The following is a 22,780-nucleotide window of genomic DNA, read 5'->3' as shown; positions in this document are numbered from 1 at the left end:
TACAATGAGAAGGGTCAAGTCGGTCCCTCCTAGCGTTGCTGCACACTGCACAGTCGTCTGCGTGTCTGCGTGTCTGCGTGTCTGCGTGTCTGCGTGTCTGCGTGTCTGCGTGTCTGCGTGTACAACTATCGCGTGTGCCATCCGCCCATCTATTTTCGGAGCTTCCATGCCAAGCTCGTGCTCGCCGATCGACTGCGCCACGACACCTTCACGCACATTATTGCACATTTCTCACGCACATTATCGCATCGCATCGCCTCGCCTCGCATCGCATCGCTGCGTTGAATGCTGCTGCTGTCCGCCACCTGCAATGCAACATGTTCATCAGCCTGCACCCCAACAAGCCTTTCCCGTCCCGTCCCGTCCCGTCCCGTCCCGTCCCGTCCCGTACCTGCCTCAGCTGAGTGAAGAGACTAATAAGAGTAATCCTGCATGAAGCGCACGTGAGGCGGCACTTCGGAAGGATGGACAGCTGTCTACTCTACTGCTCCCTCCACCTCCACCAGCAGTGCGCCCAGCATGAGCGAAGTGAACGGCTTCGTCGAGAGCAGCGACATCAGCAAGCTTGACGAGCTCGTCGTTGTCTGCTGCCATGCAATCTACATGGGCGCCGGCGCCGACGGGGACGAGCATCAGTGGATCCTCCAGCCCTTCTCCCGCTCCCAGCCCTCCATGCGCAAGCCTGGCGAGCATGAGACATTCACCGCACACATCGTTGCCGCTGCCATGGCCGTGCATAACAACCCATGCGCCCTGCTGGTCTTTTCTGGCGGCAAGACAACCAACCACCCCAGGTCAGAAGCCGAAAGCTATGCCGTCATTTTGAAACACATCGTCGACACCAACGCTGCCCTCTTCCCTGCCGGCCTCCGCTATGCCCTCGAAACATATGCCACCGACTCCTATCAAAATCTCCTGTTCTCCATAATCCGCTTCCGCCAGCTCACGGGCATATATCCCAAGAACATCACAGTCCTCACCCACGCCTTCAAAGAACGCCGCTTCTTGGAACTGCACGCTCCCGCAATCAAATGGCCCAGTCACCGTATCCGTGTGCAGGGAATCAACCCTCCCTTCACCCTGCACGAGCTCAACCTCACTCAGAAGGGAGAGCATGAGAGAGCCTATCTGGCCTTCAGCGCTGATCCATACGCTGTGCGGACGCCACTGATCACTAAACGCCTGGCACGAAACTGGAATGCCGATAAAGCACATGTCTTTCTTGGCTTCAGACTGGAATCCGAGGTGATGGCACTGCTAACCTGGCAGGGTGGCCTCAGTGGCTGGGAGACATTTCCGCGACGCCTGCCCTGGGAGGATCATACTTACACATGACATGATACGTGAATGCGACTCTACCCCAGTACCAACCGAATCAAAAATGCCCAAGTGGCACGACCGGGCTTTATGGTCGCCAAGCAAGGGCACCAAGTTCGTCCAAAGGCCACTCAACTCGTCAGCCCAAGACGCTTCAGCACTGCACCTTGGCCGGCCGAAAGCGCTCTCCCAGCGCCGTCCCAGGAGCTTCAAGGTGTTCACCTTCCTTCCCGAGACATCGCGACCATCTCTTCAGAGTGGGACGAGCGCCCTGCCCATGCCAAAGCCGAGCGAAGAGAGACCCGCAAGATTCTGGCCGACACCGTGGAACGGCTAGAGCTTCTGAGGAGACAACATGAATCTCAACCTTGCTGCGGAAAGCAATTCAAATGGCAGGCCCGGCAAACGGCTGCAGTTCCTCTTTGCGCTCTTTGCCTGCTCCGCGACACCTATCTACTTCTGCGCCTCTACATGCAAGGTACTGAGCTTAGCTGTAGACTAGCAGACAAAGCAGCCTTTTCTGGAGAAGGCAAAGTCTTCCGCTCCAGAAGCATTGTTACAGAACAGCGTCATACGTCGGTCGGTACTTCTGTCAGGCCAATTGATGGTCGCAACGGCAAGAACCGGAAGGTGCAGAGGAGTAAGGCTCCGCAATTGGTAAACCAGATTTTCTTAGAAGATAAACTTTCTCGCAACTGTCTACTGGGTGTCATATGCATTCGCGAAGCCGGTAGGAGACCACGATAACGACCGTGCCAAATTCCCCTGGTCGTTTTGACGTGTTTAGAAGTGCGCGCAGAGAATGCACAAAAGAGGCCAATAGAAAGAAAGACTCGGCGAGGCTTTGAAGCAGGGAGGGAGAAGGATGTGTCCGGATTTCCAGGGAACTACTTAGTACATGCAGAAGAAGAAAAAAGAAACCAATTTTTTTTTTTTTTTTTTTTTTTTTTTTTTGCATAAGAGCGGTAGGTAGGTAGGTACAAGGCCAATTAAAAAAAAATCCCAGAAAATTCATCTGTTCCATCAATCACCACCTCTCAATCTCCCCTTTCATACAAACCCTCCCATCACCACCCACAACCTCAACCGGCACCACCTCGTCCGCAATCGCTTGTCGGTCCATCGAAATTTTATACCGCTCCTCCACATACACGGGACTCGTCGCACGATACTCCAAACGTTTCGGAAAAAGAAAAAGAACCTCCCCCTCCTCCTCCTCCTCCTTCCCAACCGAATTTTGCGTCTTGCCATACTCATCCCTCCAAAAATCCAAACAACAAATCATATTCAAAGGTCCATGCACCACTAAATCTCGATGTCCTTCGACTTCCACGGCCCACGGCCGATCGTAGTGGATTCGGTGGGCGTTGAACGTCAAGGCGCTGATGCGGAACAACTCGGCGGAAGTTCGGTGGAAGGATTTGATGAGTTTTCCTTCCTTACTTTCCTCTACAGGAGGAGGAGGAGGAGGAGGGATTGCTTTGTTTTTCTTGTTGTTGTTGTTAGGATCCAACGCTTCCCGAAACACCCAATTCCTCCGATCCACCACACAGAGCTGTTCGCGCGAGTCGTAGAATTCTTTGAGCACGCCGACGACTAACATCGCTTCTCCGCTTTTCTTGATCGTTTTCGCTTCGCAGCTGAGGACTTTTGTGATTTCTGTGGCCGTGTCTCCGATTTTGAGGTAGGAGGGTGAAGTGGAGGGGGAGATGTTGGGGTCCGCTCCAGGCCAGGAGAGGGAGCCGCCCGCCCACATTCTTCGGGTGAAGGGGGGTTGCTGGATATGAGATTCATGAATTAATTTAAACCAAGTCGTCTTCTTTTTTTTTTTTGTATGACGATTTCATACGCACCGGATTGTAAGTCGTATCCGTCCCGTCAATCCCCAACTGACCCGGCATCTGCGTCGGGGTGAAATACGCATTATGATATCCTGCGGGCAAAGGTGTGCCCGCTTTCGGTTCCCGATCGATCAAAGATTCGGAAGAAGGAGATTTCGTCGGCCAAAGTTTGGGTCGATTCAATGTGAGAGAGAAGAGACGGGCTTGGTTGGCGTCGAGGAGTTGTTTTCGTGCGAAAGATTTTCCTTCTCCGAATTTGGAGAGGAATTCTTGGCCGATTTCCTGGGGGGTTTTTGGGGAGTGATGGGTGAGGGTTTGGTGGAAGGGACGGGTTTGGTGGTGGGGGTTTGTGCTGACGCGGCGGCTAAGGAGTCGTGTGGTAGGTCTTGTTGCTGCCATGGTTGGATGATGGCTGAATGAAGCGAAGCCTTGAGATCTTCTCTAGGCGATGGGACTCTGGGATCGCTGGAACAAGCAGATCTTGTAGGACGGATGGTTTCTTGCCCGGTGACTTTCCGTGATGGATCTCCGGTTCGATTCCCTTTTGATGGCTTATAGCTGGTCAACATGTGAGGGTCAAAATGTGAGGTCAACGTCTGAGAACACACAGCGAGGCCGGCGATGTAGTTGTGGCATTGAGCTAGCCGAGGATACTCCACGTCGTTGGTCAAACACCCCAGCAAAGCACAGGCCAAGAGGAAGTGAAGGCATTTCCGTCGTATTCCCGGCAGACTCTTTCTGCTCATCGAACACTGAAGTTCAACTCTTCGCAGGCTCAGCGACACAGACGACACGTTTTTATTTAATCGCCACGAACCCAGTGTCATGCTCAGTGCTGCACCTGCGCTTGATTCGCCGCAGGATGGCTTCTGTTTGTGCGGAACATAACGTTGGAGTGCTTGCATATGGTGCGCAATGAGGACGATGTTCAGCAGATCAGCGAGGCGCACGGATGGGCATTTAAATGTGAGGGCATCAAACCTGCAAACACCTTGACTCTGGCAGGCTTGATCGGCGCGGAATTTCTCGTTGTCTGGCGTACACATTCATGGTCGAAAAGCGGCATACCGCGGCGATTCGCCCTACATTTTCATCGCAAATCCGATCTCGATCAATTTTTCGGTCGGCCCCTTCAGGTTCACCATCTTGTTCCTGGTATTCTCCCGCGCAAACAGGAAGATCTTGAGGAGGACAAGACGCCACCAACTTGTCTAGGGGGCGGCGAGCTCCAGCTCTATGTACAATACTCGGTGCTCAACGAGGCTGAGCGGAATGGACTCGCCATTCGCATCGACAGTGGCTACAGAATCGGAAGTGTAGGCTGGCACTTTCTCATCAATGTTACCGATGGCATGACCCCGGCATCCGTCTTCGTTCCCTAAAATTCGATAAAATTGTTGAGAAAGAATATTCATTGACTACTAAAAATACTAGAACTACAGACTCCTCGACGCCTTGGAAAAAACTGTATCTAGGAAACTACCGTACACAAACAAATCTCGCGTCGATTCTTTGCGCCACACGCGTTCCGAGACGACACGACCTCTCGAACAGCTCCCCTCTCCCCGAATCTCCTTCAAACCATACTGGTGAATCTCCCCATCAGCTCTTCCATTACAAAGAGACATACGAAACCTTCCTGTCCGGTCTCTGGTAGTCCTGGGGAGTAAACATAAGAACCTCACTAGGTCCCCAATCAAGATCCTCAGAGTCCTCCTCAGGCTCATCCTCATCGTACAACAAATCAAGACCAGGCTCAACACTCCCCCTACCAATAAACCTCTCATCCACCGCTCCGACACTAGGCCACGACGGATCGCGCCGAGACTCAGAGGAAAAGCTCTCCTCCAGCGCTTCAACACTACCCCACAACGGAGCGCGCTGAGCCGCAAAATCAATCCCCCAACCATCATCCCCCGTCTCATCTCGCATATGCCCCAACGCATCAGAAACCTTCCGCCTCCACGTCTCAGCCGAGATGGGTTTCCGTCCCTGCGGCCAGGATCCGGGATATTTTCTCATGTCCAGCAAAAGATGCACGGCGAGGTCGAGGTGCTGCTCTGCAATCATGGAAAAGACTTGGTGGTGAGATCCTTCATGGAAGAATTTGACTTGCAGCCGAGAGAGTTCCTGGCAGAGTTCTAAGGCTTTCAGCTCCATTTGCATGCGAGGGGAAGAGGCTCCGTGGTTTCTGGAGGGGGAGAAGGGGGGTCGGGGTGAGGATAGGACCCATTCGTTGCCTTCTTCGTGGCAGCTACTACTGTCGTCTTCATCGCTGAAGAAGTTTTCTCTTGTCTTGCGTCCTAGACCTGGAGAGGATTTGGGACGCACGCCGTTGTAAATTCCTTTGTTGTTGACGAGTCTGCTGTTCCCGCTGTATCGTCGATTGCCTTTGGGGGCTTTATAGGATGTTGGGGAACGGGAGATGTCTGGCAGAGAGATCGAGTCGTTGTCGTCAGAGTACTCGGTTTCAGTGTTGTCCCAGGACACTCTTTTCTTTTGTTCTGCCTTGGAAGAGCTGGATTGATTCTTCTTCTTCTTCGCTGGCTTCGCTGGCTTTTTCGATTTCTTGATCTTGCTGGGTGCAGGCTTCTTAGGGCTCTTGAGCGACTTCTTGCCGGCCATGGAACGAGTGCGTGCCATCTTGGTTCGGTAACGAGCAAGCAACCCTTGATCAGCGCGTGAGAAGTGCTGGAGTTTGAACAGTCTCGCAGCAAGATCGAACGAAAACAATTTCTTTGTTCTGTCGTCGCTAATTACCGCATCCGGAATGGAATGTAAAGATTACAACTCGACGAGCGATCCCGGAACAAAAAAAAAACAGAACACGCGGACAAAGCGAACTGCTGTGCTGCTCTACACATCTGCGAATCCGTCGTGGAAGTGTATGTCAGAACCCTCCCAGGAGGCAGGAATGAATGGAGACAGCAAAAAACAAATTCCCCTTCACGAAGCGCGCCCCGTTCATCCCTCCTCCCTCCCCCCTCTCGCCGCCCTCTCCCTCTCCTCCAACATCAGGTAAAACTGCCTCACATATAAATTCTTAGAGAAAGAACCCGAGAATTTCGGCGGTGGGGAAGCCACATTTAGTGGCCAAGGATCATCAATGACACCAGCCTTGACGCCCGTAGCGATAAGTCTTTCAATAGAGGGATGTTTTCGTCGCTTTTCAAAAGGTTTCGGCGGAGGAGTTCTGACGATCGAAGGTTTCGTTGTTGTTGCTGTTGTTGTTGTTCTTGTGTATCCGTATCGATGTGGCGGGATTGATTTACGACCGGAACGAGTTTCGTAGGCCATGTGTGCGTGCGGTGAAAGTATAGTAAGGAGCGTGGAAGTCTGAAAGTGGAAAGGTGGATTGAATTCATTCTATAACAAAGCCATCAATCTCCCTAGGTTCAGGACTTGCCTCTCTTCTTTTTCGTGGAAATTGGCGAAGGAGTGGCCTTGACTGATGTCCTCTTCGACTTCCCCAGGCTCGCTGGCCCTCGAAAACCACTGCCACTAAATCTCGGGACCGTGTCACGCTTGGATTTTGATGTCAAAGCTCTGCGTCGCTTGGTCGTTTTCTTCTTTGCCTTTGGCGGTGATCTTGGTTCTGGTTGTCCTGGCTCAAAGCGTTCTGGAGGCTTGGAAATTCGGCCGGATTTGAGCTTGGTCGGCATGATGGAGTGAGTGTTCGCCTTTTAGTAATCAGTTGGATTTGTGTTGTGTTGAGATCATGAGGCATGTGGCGTATCTATTGATTTGTGAATGTGCGTTGAGCATGCTTTGGTCGGCTCTTTGTTGGTCCATGTCGCCGGATGCGGTTGGAGCTTCAGCAGTAGGAAGGCGGAGTGCGCGAGATGATGGTGAGAGGAATAGTGGTAAAGCCTGAATCGCTACCAGATGGCGTCTTGCCTGGATTGAAGAGTAGCATACTTCTCGAACAGTTCACCATCTTCGGCACAATCGTTTCCAATCCCACCAGAAATAGCAGTATCCAGCAGGCTTGAGGTGTAGCACATTAGCATTACATCATCTACATTGATCAATCTCAGGTCGTGTGCACTATCTGTTATCATGCTACTGTATCCAAACGAATGATCTCGGGTATCTCTGCAATCAAATCAGCACAAAACAAGAACGCTTCGCTTGCAGTTTGTCAAACTCAATGCAGTCCGTATCCCACCTCAACAGCACTTCTCACCTCCGCCGCCACTACTGCCAGGCCTACGAAGCTTGAAGACATCCCCCCAGCCGCTCTTGTTCCTCCTTCGTCTTGTGCTTCCACCATATCCATCACTTGTCAAGCCGCCACTCTTGATGCTACTACTACCTCCATCATCGTAGCGATAGAAGTCCGCGTCACCATACTGGATCCCACTCATAGGATCATCAGGATCAATTTCCCCAAGCTCAATCTTCGTCAAGATAATCCTTGCCAGCTTGTTAAACACTTCCTCCACATTGTCTCCAGAAAGCGCCGAAACCTCCACAGCTGCAGGTATCCGATGCTGACTCGCCCAATTCGCAGCCGTAGACTGACTCACAGCCCTTCCATCACTCGAAACCGTCGCCCTCTGCTGCGTCCCAAGCCCAGGATTACTATGCTGCCCCACCGTCCCCGTCCCCGTCCTTGTACTCGTGATCGAACTCCCAAAAACATCCTCATCCAAGGACGACTGCTGCTGTTGCTCAGCGACCGCCAACTCCGGCTCCTCCACCAAATCCGCCTTATTCCCCGCCAAAACCACCGTCAACTGCGGACTCCCCAACGACCTCGCATCATGTAAAAAAGTATTCAAATCCGCAAAACTCCTCTGATTGGTAACATCATAAACCAAAATCGCGCCCGCCGCCCCACGATAATAACTCCGACTCACACTCCGAAATCTCTCCGTCCCCGCCGTATCCCAGAGTTGCAATTTAATCCTCTTCCTCCTCGTCCCTACTTCACCCCCTCCCCGACCTCTTCTCGACGTGATGGTGGTGGTGGTGTGATCTCCGATTTTCACGATGCGGCTCGCGAATTCTACGCCGATGGTTTGGGAGGAGAGGACGCGCCATTCGTTTTTCACGAAGCGGTGGAGGAGACAGGATTTTCCGCAGCCCGAGGGGCCTAGGAGGATGATTTTTGCGAGGTAGTCGTACATGGAGCCCATTTCTTGGGGGCCATGGTAGGGTGAGGGAGCGGCATCGCGGCCGGATGTGGTGGTTGTGTTGGAAGTTGTGGAAGCCGCTCGTTTTCGAGGCATCGTTGCAGCTTTTTCTAGGTCGTCGGACGGTCTTGTTGGTGCTGTTTCCCGGGAAATGTGGCTAAGCTTTTGTGAGTGCAGTTTCTAGATCTGCGGCATCCTAGGAGTTCTGTTCTGTATCCACATCATGTGATGCAGCGCCAGTCTGATAAGCAAGAGATAGGACGGGCGTGATATACTCGATGAGCTTGGTCGCGACTGCTCACTGCTGCGCGTCACTCGGGGCTTGGCATCAGCTCGGACTCGAATGTCAGCTGATTCCAGTGAAGCGGGATGCCAAGAAAACCTATAGAACACGTAGAGCATAGATTGTACCTCTAAACGTACCTGCTTCTCTCGATATCAATCGCAATCGATCGCATGCGCGAGGCTCTTGGGCACAAAGAAACCTAGGCTTTTGCTCAGGCGCGAAATTGTTTGCTTCGAAATGAGTATTCTGCAATATAGACTCCTTTCCATGCCATTGATATGCGCTTCCGATGCTAGATGCGTGCCGCCGGTGCTGGGTACTCCGAACCAATCCATCACAATCCAAACTCCTTCGCTGAAATGCAATTCTATTGTATATGTGCCGTCATCCTTCATAATATCGCTGGGTCTGGCAGATCTAGTCTTGGCAATTGTGCCTCCGTCTTCATTCCCATAGTCATGCCATCTCTCGGTGATGGATAACTCTTCGATGAAATGATCGAGAGCTTTCTAGTGAGGCGTTGAATGGCCTCTGGACTGCCTGGCTCGTCCTCGATAGGAATGTTTACCCACTTGTACACGTCGCCATCCTTGGCTAGGATGTCTGGGTCGTTCTCGCCAGCAATTTCAATGCCTGATTCGCGAAGCACTTGTGCCATGGCACGGTTGTTGAGTGCCATGATCATTTCGGGTTCTTCAGCTTTGGTCACTTTTTTCGCGATCCAAGGGAAAAGCAGGCCGAAGTCTGATTGATTGAAGTGCTGGCTCTGTTTAACGAAGAAAGTATGCGGGCCTTCGGTCTTGACTGGCTTATCGTTGTTGGTGTCAACTGCAAGCAAGTCGGCTGCTGCAACTGCACCTCTCAAATGTGACGACGCTGCCTGCGATGGCGTCGTAAGGCCACTAGCCCTACTACGCTGTCGCGTCAAAGACCGTATTGGACTTCTTGAGACCTCGGACGCATATCCAGAGTCCCGAGATGGTGATGGGTCTCGTAGTCGCGCCCAGTCAGGAAGCAAGTGACCACGTTCTCGCGTAAGTCTTGGTGCGGTCGACGGCCTTCTTGAAAGCGTCGGTGGAGCAACGATGTGCTTGTTGATGCTGGTGTTGTCGTCCCAATTGTAAAATGCTTCGGAAAGCACGGAAAGCACATTCGAACCCGCTGGACCTCCCAGTGCATATGATGGAAGCGGCTTGTCCCAAAGCCAAGCCTGATCGGGCGACTTCAGCGGCAGACACCACATGTCCAACAGCAGCATCGGAGATTCCGGCATGATCTGATGAGCAATCGCAGCATCTGCGTTAGGTGCGATGATGGGTTTGTCCGCATTAAAAGGCCTCTCTTGGGCGTAGAAAATGCTCTTGAGTAGCTGAACAGTAGTCGCTGCTCCGAACGAGTGTCCAGCCCAAGTCACCTTCCCTGCTCGGTGAATGTCCAGCATTCCATCAAACTGATCCAAGACTTCTACGCGCTCTTTGCGCTTCGTGCTCGCATTGATGTCCAGGTTCTCAAGTCTCTGACCCGCATCGATCTTCACAAGCGCCTCGTATGCTGTGCTGATCTCCCACGTCCTGATGCGTAATTGTCTGTCTCTTGCCTCGTATACTCCCTGGCTGGGCTCATGGCTAATCTTGGTAGGATTCACAATGTGTGCCTCGCTGCTCGCCGTCTCTCTCACGTACTGTATGGGACTGCTTCCATCTCTGTGATCCAGTGCAATGACAATCATTCCCTGGCTGGCCAAATCTCCACACACGTAGCTGTACGCGTTCCTGCTGCCGGCCAGGCCATGGCTGAAGACTGTCACAGGCCACCTTTCACTACTCGTCGGAGGATCTAGCAGCTTCGCGTTTCGGTGAGCAGGGAGCGTGATCCAATATAGTTGTTGTGGCATGAAGGATATGAGGTTGGCAACTCGAGGATTCTTTACTCCTATGAAACTAGCAAATGCGCGAATGGTTGCGCGCTGCGGCTGCGGAATCCATCGGACTGGGCGAGAGGTCTCGCCATCCCTCGGCTTTTCGCAAGGATAGAAGATGCGAAATGATATGGTTGGCGCTGCGCCTTCAGGCGCTTCCGAAGGCGAGGGAAGGTCTGCGACAGGTATCTCAACGTCGACAGTGCCTACTTCGTACGGGCCATGGTAGCTGGGGAATGAGACAATGGGATTCCACCCCGAGAGGATGGAACTCATAATGTCGCTGCACTCTCGATGCTATCGTGGCGACTCGGGGCTGCCTTCTGACGGAGCCAGGCTGCGATTGTGTTCCCGCCTCTGCCTGCAGGTGCGCGGGAATTTTCGTGGATATGATGCTGGCGGGTTAAGCTTTCAGGAGTTCTTAGCCCGTGCGGCGTCAGCGTTTCGGATCGATCGGTGATGGTCAGTGAGCGCGGAGTGCGAAGAGGCGTGGGAAGAATTGTAGAATATTAGGTATCAAGCGGAAAGGAAACAAGGGAGTGAATAGGGTCGACTGCAGTGTGGACAAGGAACGAGAATAATGATGTCGTGTGCCGCTGTTCCCAAATCGACGCTACGAGGGATGATGCACGGGAAGAATTGAGTGTGGCTAACCACATTCAGAAGGGCGAGCCTCGACCGGCTGTGAAGGCGAAGGCGAAGGCGACTTTGTTTGTCTCCATCTGACACTCATCGATGAACATTGGTTTATCATGGGGCAAAGGTGGGTACTCAGCCTGATCTACCTATTCACGCACAGCCTGTTCTCAGAATGTTGCCTGGTGGTCCGTGTCTCGTACTTACATGTGATGCACATTCGATCTCAGCGTCGCCCACTTCCAGCTTTGCGGCACAGCCCCGATGCTGATTCTTGCTCTGCTTCGCCTCACATCTCTCGCCACTTCCATTGTCTCCGGCACTTACTGTGCAGGGCCAAGCATGGCATGGTATACTGAGTCCGACACACAAACACGCTCCGTCGCACCATTCTCCGATTTGCGCGTTTCATCTGTGACTTCCGTGGCCTGACTTTCACTTGACTCTGCCCAGCACGTTTCGACGATCGCGGGATGCGAGCACAACAGGCAGCCGTTTGCTCCTCCCTCTGATTATTCCATATCTTTGCCCTACTGCGGAGCCTTGCACATGGAGAACAGACGTCTGTGTAGTCGCATGCCATTGACAGAAGGATCAAACCTGGCTTTCGCTTGGCTGCATGCGTGGTTCGGCAGTCGACTTGATGACCACCGGACTCTCTCCCATTGGATCACACACCGGCGAGAGCTCCTCACACACACATCAGAAAACCTGCCTTAAATTTCCATTGCAAGCTGAGCCCCCCCTCTGCAGGAAGCTATAGTGGTGCTGCGGCAGGGATTTTGACTCTGAGCACACTCGAATAATCTACTTGCCGCCTTGCCATATCCCCCTACAGGTCAATTTGTACGGCACGGCAGCAGCATGAGCATTGAGCATTACTTGATGACCTGCCGACCTTTCGGGCCGTGCCTACCAGATGGCATATCCTTGCTGCGAGCGCGCTTCTTCGGTGCAGAGTTCCAATAATTTGGTTTCACTTCACAGTCTGATTATGGCCAATAGCATCAAAGCACTTGACCACGAATGTACTCCTGATCTGATGAACAGGATCGTCTGTTCCGGTCTTGAAATCAGGCCATGATCCATCTGGTACAAGTTACCCTGCATAGCTTACGCGCAAGACTTCGAGAACCCAAAAACCTGGTTGAGAGACAAGTCTTAAACCCTGTCTGGATGTGGACGTGAAATGTTAAATCGGGCTCACCTGCAGCCCTATATATCCCCATGAAGTCAGCGATACCTTCTGCAGTCTCTGACGTCTCTCCTCCCTTTCCGCCGACATGGCTGGCACTTAGACACTTGCTTACCTCGACAGCTTTCTCCATCAAGTGCCCAGTACTTGGACCTAGAATTAAGGCGCATCAGCTTGCACAAACTCTATGGACTTGCGACGCTCGACGATGGTACAATTTGGCCTTCATTACTTCGGAAGCTGAGACCAGTCCTCAACCGGCACAGACCAGCGCATTCAATACCACAACGCCATCTGTTCTTCTTTGAACACATCCAGAAGTCTCCGAAATAGCCAATAATGGCAGGTCACGACATGTCTCTCAATATACGAGTATCGCTTCTCGCCGCGCAGGTCCTGGAGTACTGGGGCGCCTATCAGGCCAAGCTCGCGAAGAGGAAAGAGCACAAGCTGGCTGTATTCGTGCCATCGGTCCAGGGCAATGTGGTATCGCTGACAGATTCGCAGAAACAGAAGCCGGTAAGGAGTCCTCCGTCTAGGACCTCGATAGACAAATTTATCACTAAACTTGCGCGTTAGACACCGAAGCGTAAGGCTTCCCTCCCTTGGCAAGAAAAAGCTGCAGCTACTTGCTTGACACAAAATCTCAATGTCCTTTCGCAGAGGTCCGCGTTCACCGAGCTGTGGTCTTTGATACCTGCTGATGTGTTGCAGTCATGAAACTCCGCAGTGGTCTCCTGATGAAACGCCTGACTGGGCTTTGGCTGGCGAAGACTCCCCGAGATGCAGCTTTGACTCGCATGTTTCGTTCGAGATCGAGACGCCCGCCGACTATGTTCACCTAAGCGATTTGATGGCAGCTCGACAGCTTGCCAGCAATGACAGTGCAAGCGACAGCGGGAGCTCGGCAAGCCGCTTGTCATGACAATGTCGGAAATCGTCGGGCGCTGCAGATGTCCTTCTCTTTTCCGGATACAAAGGCGAGCTGTCGTGATGGCATTGGGCACACTCGAATTTGCAAGGTCGAAATGGAGGTCACTACGCTATGACTTGAAGGCTTTGGAGGTTGATTTTTTTTCGCACTATACCAAGCACTCTGATACTCCTGTAACAGTTTAATGCCATAAATACCAAGGCAGTCCAAGACTGCACAAGCCATGTCTTATCGCTCTCGCTCCATTATGACGACATTTCAGCAACAGTTGGAGCTGCAATAAAAACCCTGGTTTATTATAGTTGCCCGTGGGCAGGCTGGGCAGCCAAGACCTCGGAGCAAAGTCAACGCGAACGCGCGCTACCGACCTCTCCTCACGCATTCTACTCCAATATCCTCAACCCTCTTCGACATCTCTCGGACATGGAAGAGATCACGCAGCTTGCTCACTCCATCTTTCAAGCCCTTGCCGATCATGCCGATGATTAAATGTCGCCATGAGCGCCCCACGGATGTTCTCCGCTTCAGATTCGGCGTGTCGTCGGTGACACTCCACAGGAAAGATTTGGTATGGAGCCGAATGGATGGAGAGACACAGTTTGCACCTTGCTGAGTGCATGGCCACATGGATCATCACGTTACATCGTCGGGCAGTGGGCTTTTCTCGATCCACCAGACGGAGCGCGATTTCCTGTTCCTGTCACTCCGACAACGTGATGCGACCTCCTCTACTTCCCACGCGACGTGAAGAAACAACCATGACGACAGCTCGACGGGCCGGGTGAAAAGTTCGGCCAAGTATAAGATGAGGGATTTCCCGGGAATATAGAGCTTTCTTTGGTGGTAGGAGAGTTTCTACTTGCTTTCGTGGCTGTGTGCTCTTTTCAAGATGAAGTCCTTCAGTGCGGCTGTCCTGGCTGTTGCTGGGTCTGTGGCAGCTTACGATTACTCGCAGCTTGCTGCCAGCAAGAACAATTACGGAGCTCCTGTAAGTGGACCACAGCGTGGCATCAGGAGAATCAGCATCTGAGTGCCTCAACTTCAGGACCCAAATACCACCTACCCAGAATACGTCTCCGACAACCCTGTAGTCGTGGCGGGTAGCAATGACTACCAGACCTCTCCACCAAAATACCCATCGCCTTGGACTGAGGGCTTGGGCGACTGGGCTGAGGCGTACGAAGAGGCGAAGGCATTTGTTTCTCAGTTGACTCTGGCAGAGAAAGTCAACCTCACAACTGGAACTGGCTGGCAACTTGAGAAGTGTGTGGGAAACACCGGTGGTATTCCACGTCTCAATTTCCGCGGACTCTGTCTGCAGGATAGTCCAGTCGGGATCCGCATGACAGACTTCAATTCTGTATTTCCCGCTGGCGTTAATGTCGCCGCGACCTGGGATAGGAAGCTGGCATACGCACGCGGAAAGGCTATGGGCGAGGAGTTTGCTGGCAAAGGCATTGATGTTCTGCTTGGAGTGAGTGCAAGCTTCGGAGGCAATATAACTAGAAAAGCTGACACTTCAACAGCCAGTCGCCGGTCCTCTTGGTCGTGTCCCAGAAGGCGGCCGCAATTGGGAAGGATTTTCCGCTGACCCAGTCCTTACTGGACAACTCTTCGCAGAGACGATCAAAGGTATTCAATCCGAAGGTGTCATTGCCACTGCAAAGCACTACATCATGAACGAACAAGACCATTTCCGTCTTGTTCCCGACTCCGCCGCCTTCGGTTTCAACATCTCTGAGCCCTTTTCAGCCAACATCGATGATGAAACTCTGCACGAGCTGTACCTCTGGCCTTTCGCTGACGGTGTCCGTGCCGGTGTCGGATCTATCATGTGCTCATACAATCAGGTCAACGATAGCCAGGCCTGCCAGAACAGTTATGTGCTCAACTATCTGCTGAAAGGCGAGCTTGGTTTCCAGGTGGGCGAAAACAACACTTAGCTATATTGACATGCTGCTGACTTCAACGCAGGGTTTTGTGATGTCGGACTGGCTCGGCACCCACTCGGGAGTCGCATCTGTCCTTGCAGGTCTTGACATGAGTATGCCTGGAGAAGCCACTGCGTACAATTCTCTCGACTCGTTCTACGGCACCAATCTGACCGTAGCTGTGCTCAACGGCACTATCCCAGCTTGGCGCATTGATGACATGGCCACTCGAGTCCTCTCTGCGTTCTTCTACGCCGGTCTGCAGGTCGAGCGCGAGCCGGAAAACTTCCAGTCCTGGACCACCGACACCTACGGATATCAGCACTATTACACAGGTCAGGGTGGTATTGTCCAGGTCAATCAACACGTCAACGTGCAAGGTGACCATGCTGCTCTCATTCGCCAGCTCGGAGCTGAGAGCGTCGTCCTGCTCAAGAACAACAACAGTGCCCTTCCACTCAAGGGCGACGAGCCGTTGACTGCCGTCTTTGGTAACGATGCCGGTCCAAACATTGATGGACCAAACGCCTGCTCCGACCGTGGTTGTGACAACGGTACTTTGGGAATGGCATGGGGTTCAGGCTCTGCAGAGTTCCCGTACCTTATCACTCCAGATACTGCAATCCAGAACGAGGTTCGCTCCAGGAACGGCTCTTATGAATCCAGCCTCAACAACTGGAATCTTGACCCCGCCGGCGAACTCGCTCGTCGTGCCAATGTCTCCATCGTGTTCGCTAACAGCGACTCCGGAGAATGGTATCTCGAAGTCGATGGCAACCTCGGCGATCGCAACAACTTAACTTTCTGGCAGAATGCTGATGCTGCTGTCGAGCGGGTCGCGGGCAACTGCAGCAACACCGTCCTCGTTGTGCACTCTGTCGGCCCAGTGCTGCTTGAGAAGTATAAGAAGCACCCTAACATCACTGCAATTCTCTGGGCCGGTGTGCCCGGTCAGGAAAGCGGTAAGTCAGCGAATCTGCCATCACAGCAAGCAACGACGACTGACATGTATCACCAGGTAATGCCATTGCCGACGTCTTGTACGGTCGTGTCAACCCAGGAGGAAAGCTTCCATTCACCGTCGGCAAATCCCGAAAGGACTATGGTGCCGACATCCTCTACACTCCAAACGCTCCTGTGCCTCAGATCAACTTCAAAGAGGGCACCTTCATCGACTACCGTGCATTTGATGCCCACAACGTAACCCCAACATACGAGTTCGGTTTCGGTCTGTCGTACACGACCTTCACCTACAGCGATCTGAAGATCACAAAGAGCAACGCTTCCGCCTACGAGTCTTTCAGTGGCTACACTATTGAGGCCCCGACTCTTGGCAACTTCAGCAAGAACCCATCAGACTACCTCTTCCCAGCCAACTTCTCCCGCGTCAGCCTCTACCACTACCCTTGGCTCAACAGCACCAACTTCACTCTCGCGACCGCCGACCCACATTATGGTGTTGACAGCGACAGCTTTATCCCAGAAGGCGCCCGTGATAGCTCTGCTCAGCCTGTGCCAAAGGCAGGTGGCGCTCCAGGCGGAAACCCACGTCTCTATGATGTCGCCTACATTGTCGAGGCCACTATCACCAACACTGGCGACGTCGCCGGTTACGAGGTCCCACAGCTGTACATTAATCGTGGAGGCCCTTACGACCCTGTGCGTGAGCTCAGAGGCTTCGAGAGACTATGGATCGAGGCTGGCGAGAGCAAGACTTTCACCGTGGAATTGACTACTCGTGATATCTCCTCTTGGAGCGTGGTCGAGCAGGACTGGTATGTGAGAAACTCTGCCAAGAAGGTCTGGGTTGGATCTTCGAGTAGGAGTTTGCCACTGGAAGGCGTGCTTGGAGAGGCTGTGAAGAGCTATTAGGTCAGATAACCTAGACCTTAGACCTTGCATGTACAACCGAAGGATGAGTGAAACAAATACCTTCTGTATCACTATAGTGTCCAAGGCTCTGGGATGGGCCCCTTTGTGCTTCGTCGCGACACATGAGCATGAAACCCTATAGACCTAAACTGGTCCTACATGCTCGTCACCTCCAGACGCCCACACAACAAGACCTGCCCTACTTCTGAACTATCAGCTGCCAAACCAATATTTGTGCCCTCAGCATCTCAAACACAGTAGCAGTCAGTCCATTATAACAAGACAAAAGGCGATTACCCGGCATTCACACCACCACACATATTAAAGTCGGTCTCGTTTTCGGTGGTGTAAATCTATCCAGACCTCACTCACTCATAACGTTCAGTTGCCCCCCTCCTCATACTCTCTACTCCGATCCGGAGTCAAAGAGTGGCTACAGTAAGTATCATAAACATTCCTCCCTCATACCGCAAGCCTATCATAAAAGTTCCCTCTCGCCCTGCAGTGGTCCAGTAAATGCTCATGCCGTTGCAAGTTCTTGGGTAGATGAATCTAACTTGCTTAGATGCCGTCTCAATTCATACATAGGTAGCCAAGTGGGCTGGACCAGCACTCGTACAGGCGTATTCAAGCAGGACGAAGGTTCGAGTTGGAGAGCGAACTTGCTTCGTATTGCTTGGTACAAGGCTTGTCCGGAATCCTAGCAGATGTATTGGAACACGGTGAAACGTAGCTCGAGATACAAGGCTGAGGAGTAGCCAGTAGGAATAAAAGATGGCATACGTATCATATGGGTATATCCAGCGACTAAGCATAGTCAAAACATTACCAGTAATGAGAAGTTGACTTGATTCTCATTGCCGGCCGTCGTAGCTACCAAATACAAGCGGCAGCCATGATTCCTGTCGGCCTTGCCTCTCAACTCCATAACGCCTGGCCTTTACTAACGATCACAGACGCTTCCCGGGTACAAAAATGAACAGACAAAGCAAGGCTGCGTCAATGATGAATATCCACATGAGGCACATCAATGAGCGTTGGTGGAGGAGCTTTCTGGAAGGGTATCAGTAGAGATTAGGCAGTGTAGCAGATTGGCGAAGAACTCACCTAACGAATGGCTCCTTTATCCGCGCGAAGCTCATGAAGGTGTATTCGCTGTATCCAATGAGGGCCAGTATAGGATCCAGCATATACTGGTGTGTCGCAAGGAGATATACGCCAACGGTGAAAGGCAGTATAAGCCAAGCTCGCGTGGCTCTGCTCTTGTTCAAGAATATGAGAACAAAAGCCGTCCAGAATGCAGCGAATATGGCGACCAGTCCGACAATCATTCGCAGCATCAGCGAGGGATGCACAAGATTGCCAAGGGCTTTGGCTCGGAGAAAGCCTGGAAAAGCATCACGCTCCATCGCTTGAAAGACGTAGTCCTTGGCCGCGTCGAAAACCTCTGGATCGTCTCTGCCTTCCCTCTCGATGGCGTGCGTGATTTCGTTGAGGATTCCCTGAGGCAAGATGATCTCGCGTTCAGCACCGGGGAGGAGGAAGGTGTATAAGATCTTCTCGGCGGACTGCCGAATATCTGTGCGGGCGACTGTATGCTCCGGGCTGTTGTTGCTGTTGAAAGCGCCTGACGACGGAGATCCATCGGCACCATTCATGAAGCTGGGCCGCGGGAGCTCAGTGTTATTGTTGTGTGAGTTGGATCGGTTGCTACCGGTGCTGTTCTGCGCACTGTGATGGCTGCCATTCTCTCTAAGAAATGCGGACAGTCGCTGGTCTGGTGTTTGTCGCTCTTTCGATTTGTCGCGATATGCGCCGCTTGGCCCCTGCTCTGACGACGTCCGGTCCAGGTTGTCTAAGATTTGTGAGGAGCGTTTCGAGCCGGATTTGTCGAGTTCTGGAGTGGACACGAGCACGGATCTACGGAGTTCGCGGACGTAGTGTCTGCACAGCGACATGTGCTGGGAGACATCGAGCCTGGAAGGATGAAGTCAGCAGATGTCGATGTTTCCGTCGCGCGTTCAATGCCGCTGCTGCCATTGGCATTGCTGCTGCTGCACTGCCACTCACCAGAAGTCCAAGTAATCCACACTGCGCTGCACATCTCGCATGTAAATGTAGAAGGAGAACAAGTCGACCTGCAGGCGTCAATTGCCGTCCCGTGTCCCATGTTCACGGCGCGCAAACATACCGGCGCCAGGCTCCTCCGTGACAGGACTTCGAAGAGGTTTGGCAGACGCTCTCGCGCGGCAACGTCGGGCGTGGGGCTCCGCGCCTCCATAGTGATGGCTGCGAAAGATGCTGCTGTCGTCGTCGTGGTCCGGCGAAGTAGTGATGTTGGCCGTGTGAAAGGGTTGTCTTCTGCGAGGACTTGTCCCAGTCGCGACAACTACGACCAGGATTCCCGCCGCACGCCCCTGTGATTGGTCCTTCCACCTGCGTTTCATTACGGTTCCTGCCGGCTAGAGCCGCAGACTCGTGCCGTGCATGGCGAACTTGATTTCACTGCCAGACGTCACACAGTATTTACCGCGTCTCTATACCCGAAGTGTTTAAAGGCTGTCGCCGGACCTCATCTGCCCGAAAGCAATACTCTCTATACGAGGATTCCTAAGCGTTATATAATTAGAATACTCTATTAGCAACGGAGCTCTATATATACTAGAGGCTTAATAGCTTTACTTAAGCCTATTGTCGCTTCCTATTATTCCTATACCTTCTTTACTAACCTTACTATACCTATTATCGCAATAAACTTTACTTTAACTCGCTATAACTAGGCATCCGAAATAGTAGAATATAGGACTAGTATACCGAAGAACTATATCCTAGCTATAGTCGTAAGCTTAACTTCTATATACTAAGTATAGATTAAATAGCGGCAAAGGTATTCCTATACTTTTAGGTCTACTAAAGCTAAAGCTAAAGCTAAAGCAGATATTAGTAGACGTTACGAGAGGCTCCGAGATTGTTAGGGCTAAAGAGGTTATACGTAATTAGTATATAACTAGGCCGAGTAAAGCTAGGGTCTTAATGCCTTAGGTAGGGCTTAGCGCTTAGCGTTAGGCTAACTCTCCTACCTTACTCTCCTACCTTCCTCCCTCTCCTCCTAGATCCTTATCGAATACTACTTATACCTACTACTACCCTATCTACCTACTAATATAACCCTTCTTATATAGTATTCGATCTATCCTTTAAGGGCAGCAGCTAGATAGTCCTTATTTCAAGCTTTTAGCGGTATAGCTACGAATAAGACTAATCTAACTATATTACGCCCGAAAAACGGGACCTATACGTACTATTCTATCGAAATAACCGTACTAATTATTAAGCAAGGCCTTCTATACGGCCTATTATACTAAGTCAATCGTACTAGACTAATATCTACTAATTCCGCTATATCCGTATCTTAGGGGCTAACAATACATTATTAGTATTACCCCCTATTACAATAGCCGGCTTATTACGAAGTAATAACAACCGTGCTACCGCTAGCAGCGCTAGCAATAACAACGCTAGTAGCACAGTGCCTACTACTAAAGTGCCTACTAAAGCACCTACTAAAGTGCCTCCTACCGAAGAGCCTACTATAGGACCTGCTAAAGAAGAACCTATAATTCTAGGTAACGACCTAGAATTGCCTGTCGACGACATTCTTAACAATATTGTTAACCGTCGATATAGCTAACTAGCCTTTAGCCCCTAACTAGTAGGGAGACTCTAAGAAGCTACCTAAAACAGGCTTACTGCCCTACGTTAAGAACAATAGCTAAAGGATAATCTCCTCGAGATTCGCCGCCTATAGGAAGCCCTAACAACTAATACTAAACCGATAGTAGGGCCTTCCTTACTACCCGTCCCTGTCTAAAAGAAGGATGCTAAGCTTAAGGACTATACTGTATTTAACGGCTCTAGTCGTAAGCAATATAATAATTATATACGCGATTATAAGCTTAACTAACGAAATGCGCTAAGGGCTCTTCTAGACAAATATTTACTAGTTGTCTACGCTATACAGTATATTAATAGCGACCTAAAGCGTATATAGGATAACTATTTCGACTCCCTTAACGATTAGACCGCTATTTAGTAGAAAACCTATAAGACTATTATACTAGACACCCTTAGAAACCCTATACTAAGGCAACAATACGCTTAGGACTAGTACCTTCGAGCTAAACAAAAGACTAATTAATCGGCTCGCTTATTTAAAGCCTATTTAAAGACCCTCGAGGACGACCTTCCGGCTAAAACTAATTCTATATAGATCTCCGAAATACGCCCTAAATTGCGATAGGAATTAGTCCTTAAATTGGACCGCCGCCGTATATTTAAATAGGCTAACCTAATACGCATTTAATTTATAGTCGAGGTAGAAACAGCTAAACGAGCTATCTAGCTCTAGTAACGACTAGAATTAAGGATCCGACCTACTAGCAACCGTAGTAACCGTAGCTGCGGAGGAAATCAAGGTTCCTACTAAGACAATAATACTAACAATAGGAATAGTAACAACGACCGTAGAAGGGGCCGTAGCCGACGGCTATATAGAGGAGGCCGTAATAGGGGCCGTAGAAGGGGCTCGTATCCCTACAATACTAATCGCTTAACTAATAATAGTAGTAATAGTAGCTATAGCAATCCCCTAACCGGGTTGAAGTGCTTTAACTGTAATAGTACTAGCTATCTCCTAGGCTAATGCGACAAACCTAAGGACTAGGCCCGAATCGACCGTACTACCGCTAAATACCGAAAGCACCTTTTAGCCGCTAACGCTACCCCTATCGGTCCCTCTAATTAGTCGAAAAAAGAGTAAGCGCCGCACTAACTGTTAGCCTTATATAGCGTAAGACTATCGACATTGTGCTAGCTATTATACGTACCTATCTTATAGGGGATATATATAGCAATAATTATAAAACTAAGGTTACGCTAGACCTAGGAAATTTAGTTAGCGCCCTTATTAGCTATCGCCTAGCTAAGCAATTAGACCTTCGACAATTGCCTAGGACTAACCTACTAACCCTTGCTTAGTTTAATAACGCTCGGCACTTAACCTATAGAGCCTACTATATCTATATAGCCCTAAGAGACGACCTCGGCAATAAGCGCCTACTAAACTTCCCCGCCTACGTAGTAGATATAGACAACCTATATAGGGGAGCTACTATTATTATTAGCAACCCTATTCTTAAGTACTACGCTATAGCTATAGACTTAGGCATTTAGAAGTAGCGATTTAGAATCGCTCGGAAAGAGGACATTAAATACATTAATATTAGCGAGTGCCCTAACGATATTAGGGTCCTATTTATTAGCAACCTAATACCGGCCTCCGCCTTAGCTAATCCGACTACCGACCTGCTCGGTAGTAATAACGATAAACCTATGCCTCCTAATAGTATAGACCCTAACTAGCTCGCTCGTATACTAGAGCCTATTCGAGAAACCTATATTAACGTATTTAAATACTACCTAGTATCGACATTGCCTATATTTAAGGAGATAGATTATAAGATTAATATTATAGAGGGCAAAGAGGTTCCTTTTAGACTACTCTATAACCTTAGTAAGCGCGAGCTTGCTATATTGCGTAAGTATCTAGAGGAAAACCTAGCTAATAGGCGTATTCGGTATAGTAATAGCCCTACCGGTGCACCTATCCTATTCGTACTAAAGAAGGATAGCGGCCTACGCCTATATGTCGAT

General features: G+C 50.9%; 8 protein-coding genes across 8 annotated transcripts; 3 read left to right on the top strand and 5 right to left on the bottom strand.

Annotated features, from left to right (window-relative positions):
• Positions 1 to 519: 519 nt before the first annotated feature.
• On the top strand, positions 520 to 1,335 carry MYCFIDRAFT_196192 (uncharacterized protein; the record flags this gene model as incomplete). Its single annotated transcript, XM_007927962.1, has 1 exon — positions 520 to 1,335. The coding sequence occupies one exon, from the start codon at positions 520 to 522 to the stop codon at positions 1,333 to 1,335; it is 816 nt and encodes a 271-aa protein (XP_007926153.1).
• Positions 1,336 to 2,344: 1,009 nt separating this feature from the next.
• On the bottom strand, positions 2,345 to 4,588 carry MYCFIDRAFT_203369 (uncharacterized protein; the record flags this gene model as incomplete). The annotated part of the gene is made up of 3 exons (XM_007927961.1): positions 3,976 to 4,588; positions 3,171 to 3,406; positions 2,345 to 3,094 (listed from the first exon to the last, which is right to left on the bottom strand). Exons 1-3 carry the CDS (start codon positions 4,202 to 4,204, stop codon positions 2,345 to 2,347), a joined length of 1,215 nt encoding a protein of 404 aa, XP_007926152.1. The 5' UTR covers positions 4,205 to 4,588.
• Positions 4,589 to 4,772: 184 nt separating this feature from the next.
• On the bottom strand, positions 4,773 to 5,801 carry MYCFIDRAFT_196190 (uncharacterized protein; the record flags this gene model as incomplete). Its single annotated transcript, XM_007927960.1, has 1 exon — positions 4,773 to 5,801. The coding sequence occupies one exon, from the start codon at positions 5,799 to 5,801 to the stop codon at positions 4,773 to 4,775; it is 1,029 nt and encodes a 342-aa protein (XP_007926151.1).
• Positions 5,802 to 7,145: 1,344 nt separating this feature from the next.
• MYCFIDRAFT_211129 (uncharacterized protein) lies at positions 7,146 to 8,546 on the bottom strand. The gene has a single exon (XM_007927959.1). The coding sequence runs from the start codon at positions 8,390 to 8,392 to the stop codon at positions 7,328 to 7,330; it is 1,065 nt and encodes a 354-aa protein (XP_007926150.1). The 5' UTR covers positions 8,393 to 8,546; the 3' UTR covers positions 7,146 to 7,327.
• Positions 8,547 to 8,791: 245 nt separating this feature from the next.
• On the bottom strand, positions 8,792 to 11,024 carry MYCFIDRAFT_215056 (uncharacterized protein). The gene has a single exon (XM_007927958.1). The coding sequence runs from the start codon at positions 10,774 to 10,776 to the stop codon at positions 8,974 to 8,976; it is 1,803 nt and encodes a 600-aa protein (XP_007926149.1). The 5' UTR covers positions 10,777 to 11,024; the 3' UTR covers positions 8,792 to 8,973.
• A 1,395-nt stretch (positions 11,025 to 12,419) lies between these two features.
• On the top strand, positions 12,420 to 13,488 carry MYCFIDRAFT_87633 (uncharacterized protein). The gene is made up of 3 exons (XM_007927957.1): positions 12,420 to 12,850; positions 12,911 to 12,996; positions 13,046 to 13,488. Exons 1-3 carry the CDS (start codon positions 12,671 to 12,673, stop codon positions 13,254 to 13,256), a joined length of 477 nt encoding a protein of 158 aa, XP_007926148.1. The 5' UTR covers positions 12,420 to 12,670; the 3' UTR covers positions 13,257 to 13,488.
• Positions 13,489 to 14,154: 666 nt separating this feature from the next.
• MYCFIDRAFT_188014 (glycoside hydrolase family 3 protein) lies at positions 14,155 to 17,068 on the top strand (the record flags this gene model as incomplete). The annotated part of the gene is made up of 6 exons (XM_007927956.1): positions 14,155 to 14,192; positions 14,249 to 14,253; positions 14,357 to 14,739; positions 14,792 to 15,187; positions 15,240 to 16,158; positions 16,215 to 17,068. 6 exons carry the CDS (start codon positions 14,155 to 14,157, stop codon positions 17,066 to 17,068), a joined length of 2,595 nt encoding a protein of 864 aa, XP_007926147.1.
• Positions 17,069 to 17,820: 752 nt separating this feature from the next.
• On the bottom strand, positions 17,821 to 19,381 carry MYCFIDRAFT_51351 (uncharacterized protein). Its single transcript, XM_007927658.1, has 4 exons — positions 19,260 to 19,381; positions 19,139 to 19,206; positions 18,176 to 19,045; positions 17,821 to 18,121 (listed from the first exon to the last, which is right to left on the bottom strand). Exons 1-4 carry the CDS (start codon positions 19,347 to 19,349, stop codon positions 18,019 to 18,021), a joined length of 1,131 nt encoding a protein of 376 aa, XP_007925849.1. The 5' UTR covers positions 19,350 to 19,381; the 3' UTR covers positions 17,821 to 18,018.
• Positions 19,382 to 22,780: the final 3,399 nt, after the last annotated feature.

The sequence above is a fragment of the Pseudocercospora fijiensis genome (genome assembly GCF_000340215.1).
Source record: "Pseudocercospora fijiensis CIRAD86 unplaced genomic scaffold MYCFIscaffold_4, whole genome shotgun sequence".
Classification (NCBI taxonomy): domain Eukaryota; kingdom Fungi; phylum Ascomycota; class Dothideomycetes; order Mycosphaerellales; family Mycosphaerellaceae; genus Pseudocercospora; species Pseudocercospora fijiensis.
The sequence above is the reverse complement of the archived record's forward strand: the minus strand, read 5'-3'. Positions and strand labels throughout refer to the sequence as shown.

Bases quoted from the DNA above. Each gene is read 5' to 3' on its own strand.
- MYCFIDRAFT_211129 (XM_007927959.1), bottom strand. From the start codon at position 8,392: ATGCCTCGAAAACGAGCGGCTTCCACAACTTCCAACACAACCACCACA.
- MYCFIDRAFT_215056 (XM_007927958.1), bottom strand. From the start codon at position 10,776: ATGAGTTCCATCCTCTCGGGGTGGAATCCCATTGTCTCATTCCCCAGC.
- MYCFIDRAFT_87633 (XM_007927957.1), top strand. From the start codon at position 12,671: ATGGCAGGTCACGACATGTCTCTCAATATACGAGTATCGCTTCTCGCC. The intron at 12,851-12,910 runs GTAAGGAGTCCT...CTTGCGCGTTAG, and splicing joins ATTCGCAGAAACAGAAGCCG to ACACCGAAGCGTAAGGCTTC. The intron at 12,997-13,045 runs GTCCGCGTTCAC...GATGTGTTGCAG, and splicing joins CTCAATGTCCTTTCGCAGAG to TCATGAAACTCCGCAGTGGT.
- MYCFIDRAFT_51351 (XM_007927658.1), bottom strand. From the start codon at position 19,349: ATGGAGGCGCGGAGCCCCACGCCCGACGTTGCCGCGCGAGAGCGTCTG. The intron at 19,207-19,259 runs GTATGTTTGCGC...TGACGCCTGCAG, and splicing joins CACGGAGGAGCCTGGCGCCG to GTCGACTTGTTCTCCTTCTA. The intron at 19,046-19,138 runs GTGAGTGGCAGT...TCATCCTTCCAG, and splicing joins GTGGATTACTTGGACTTCTG to GCTCGATGTCTCCCAGCACA.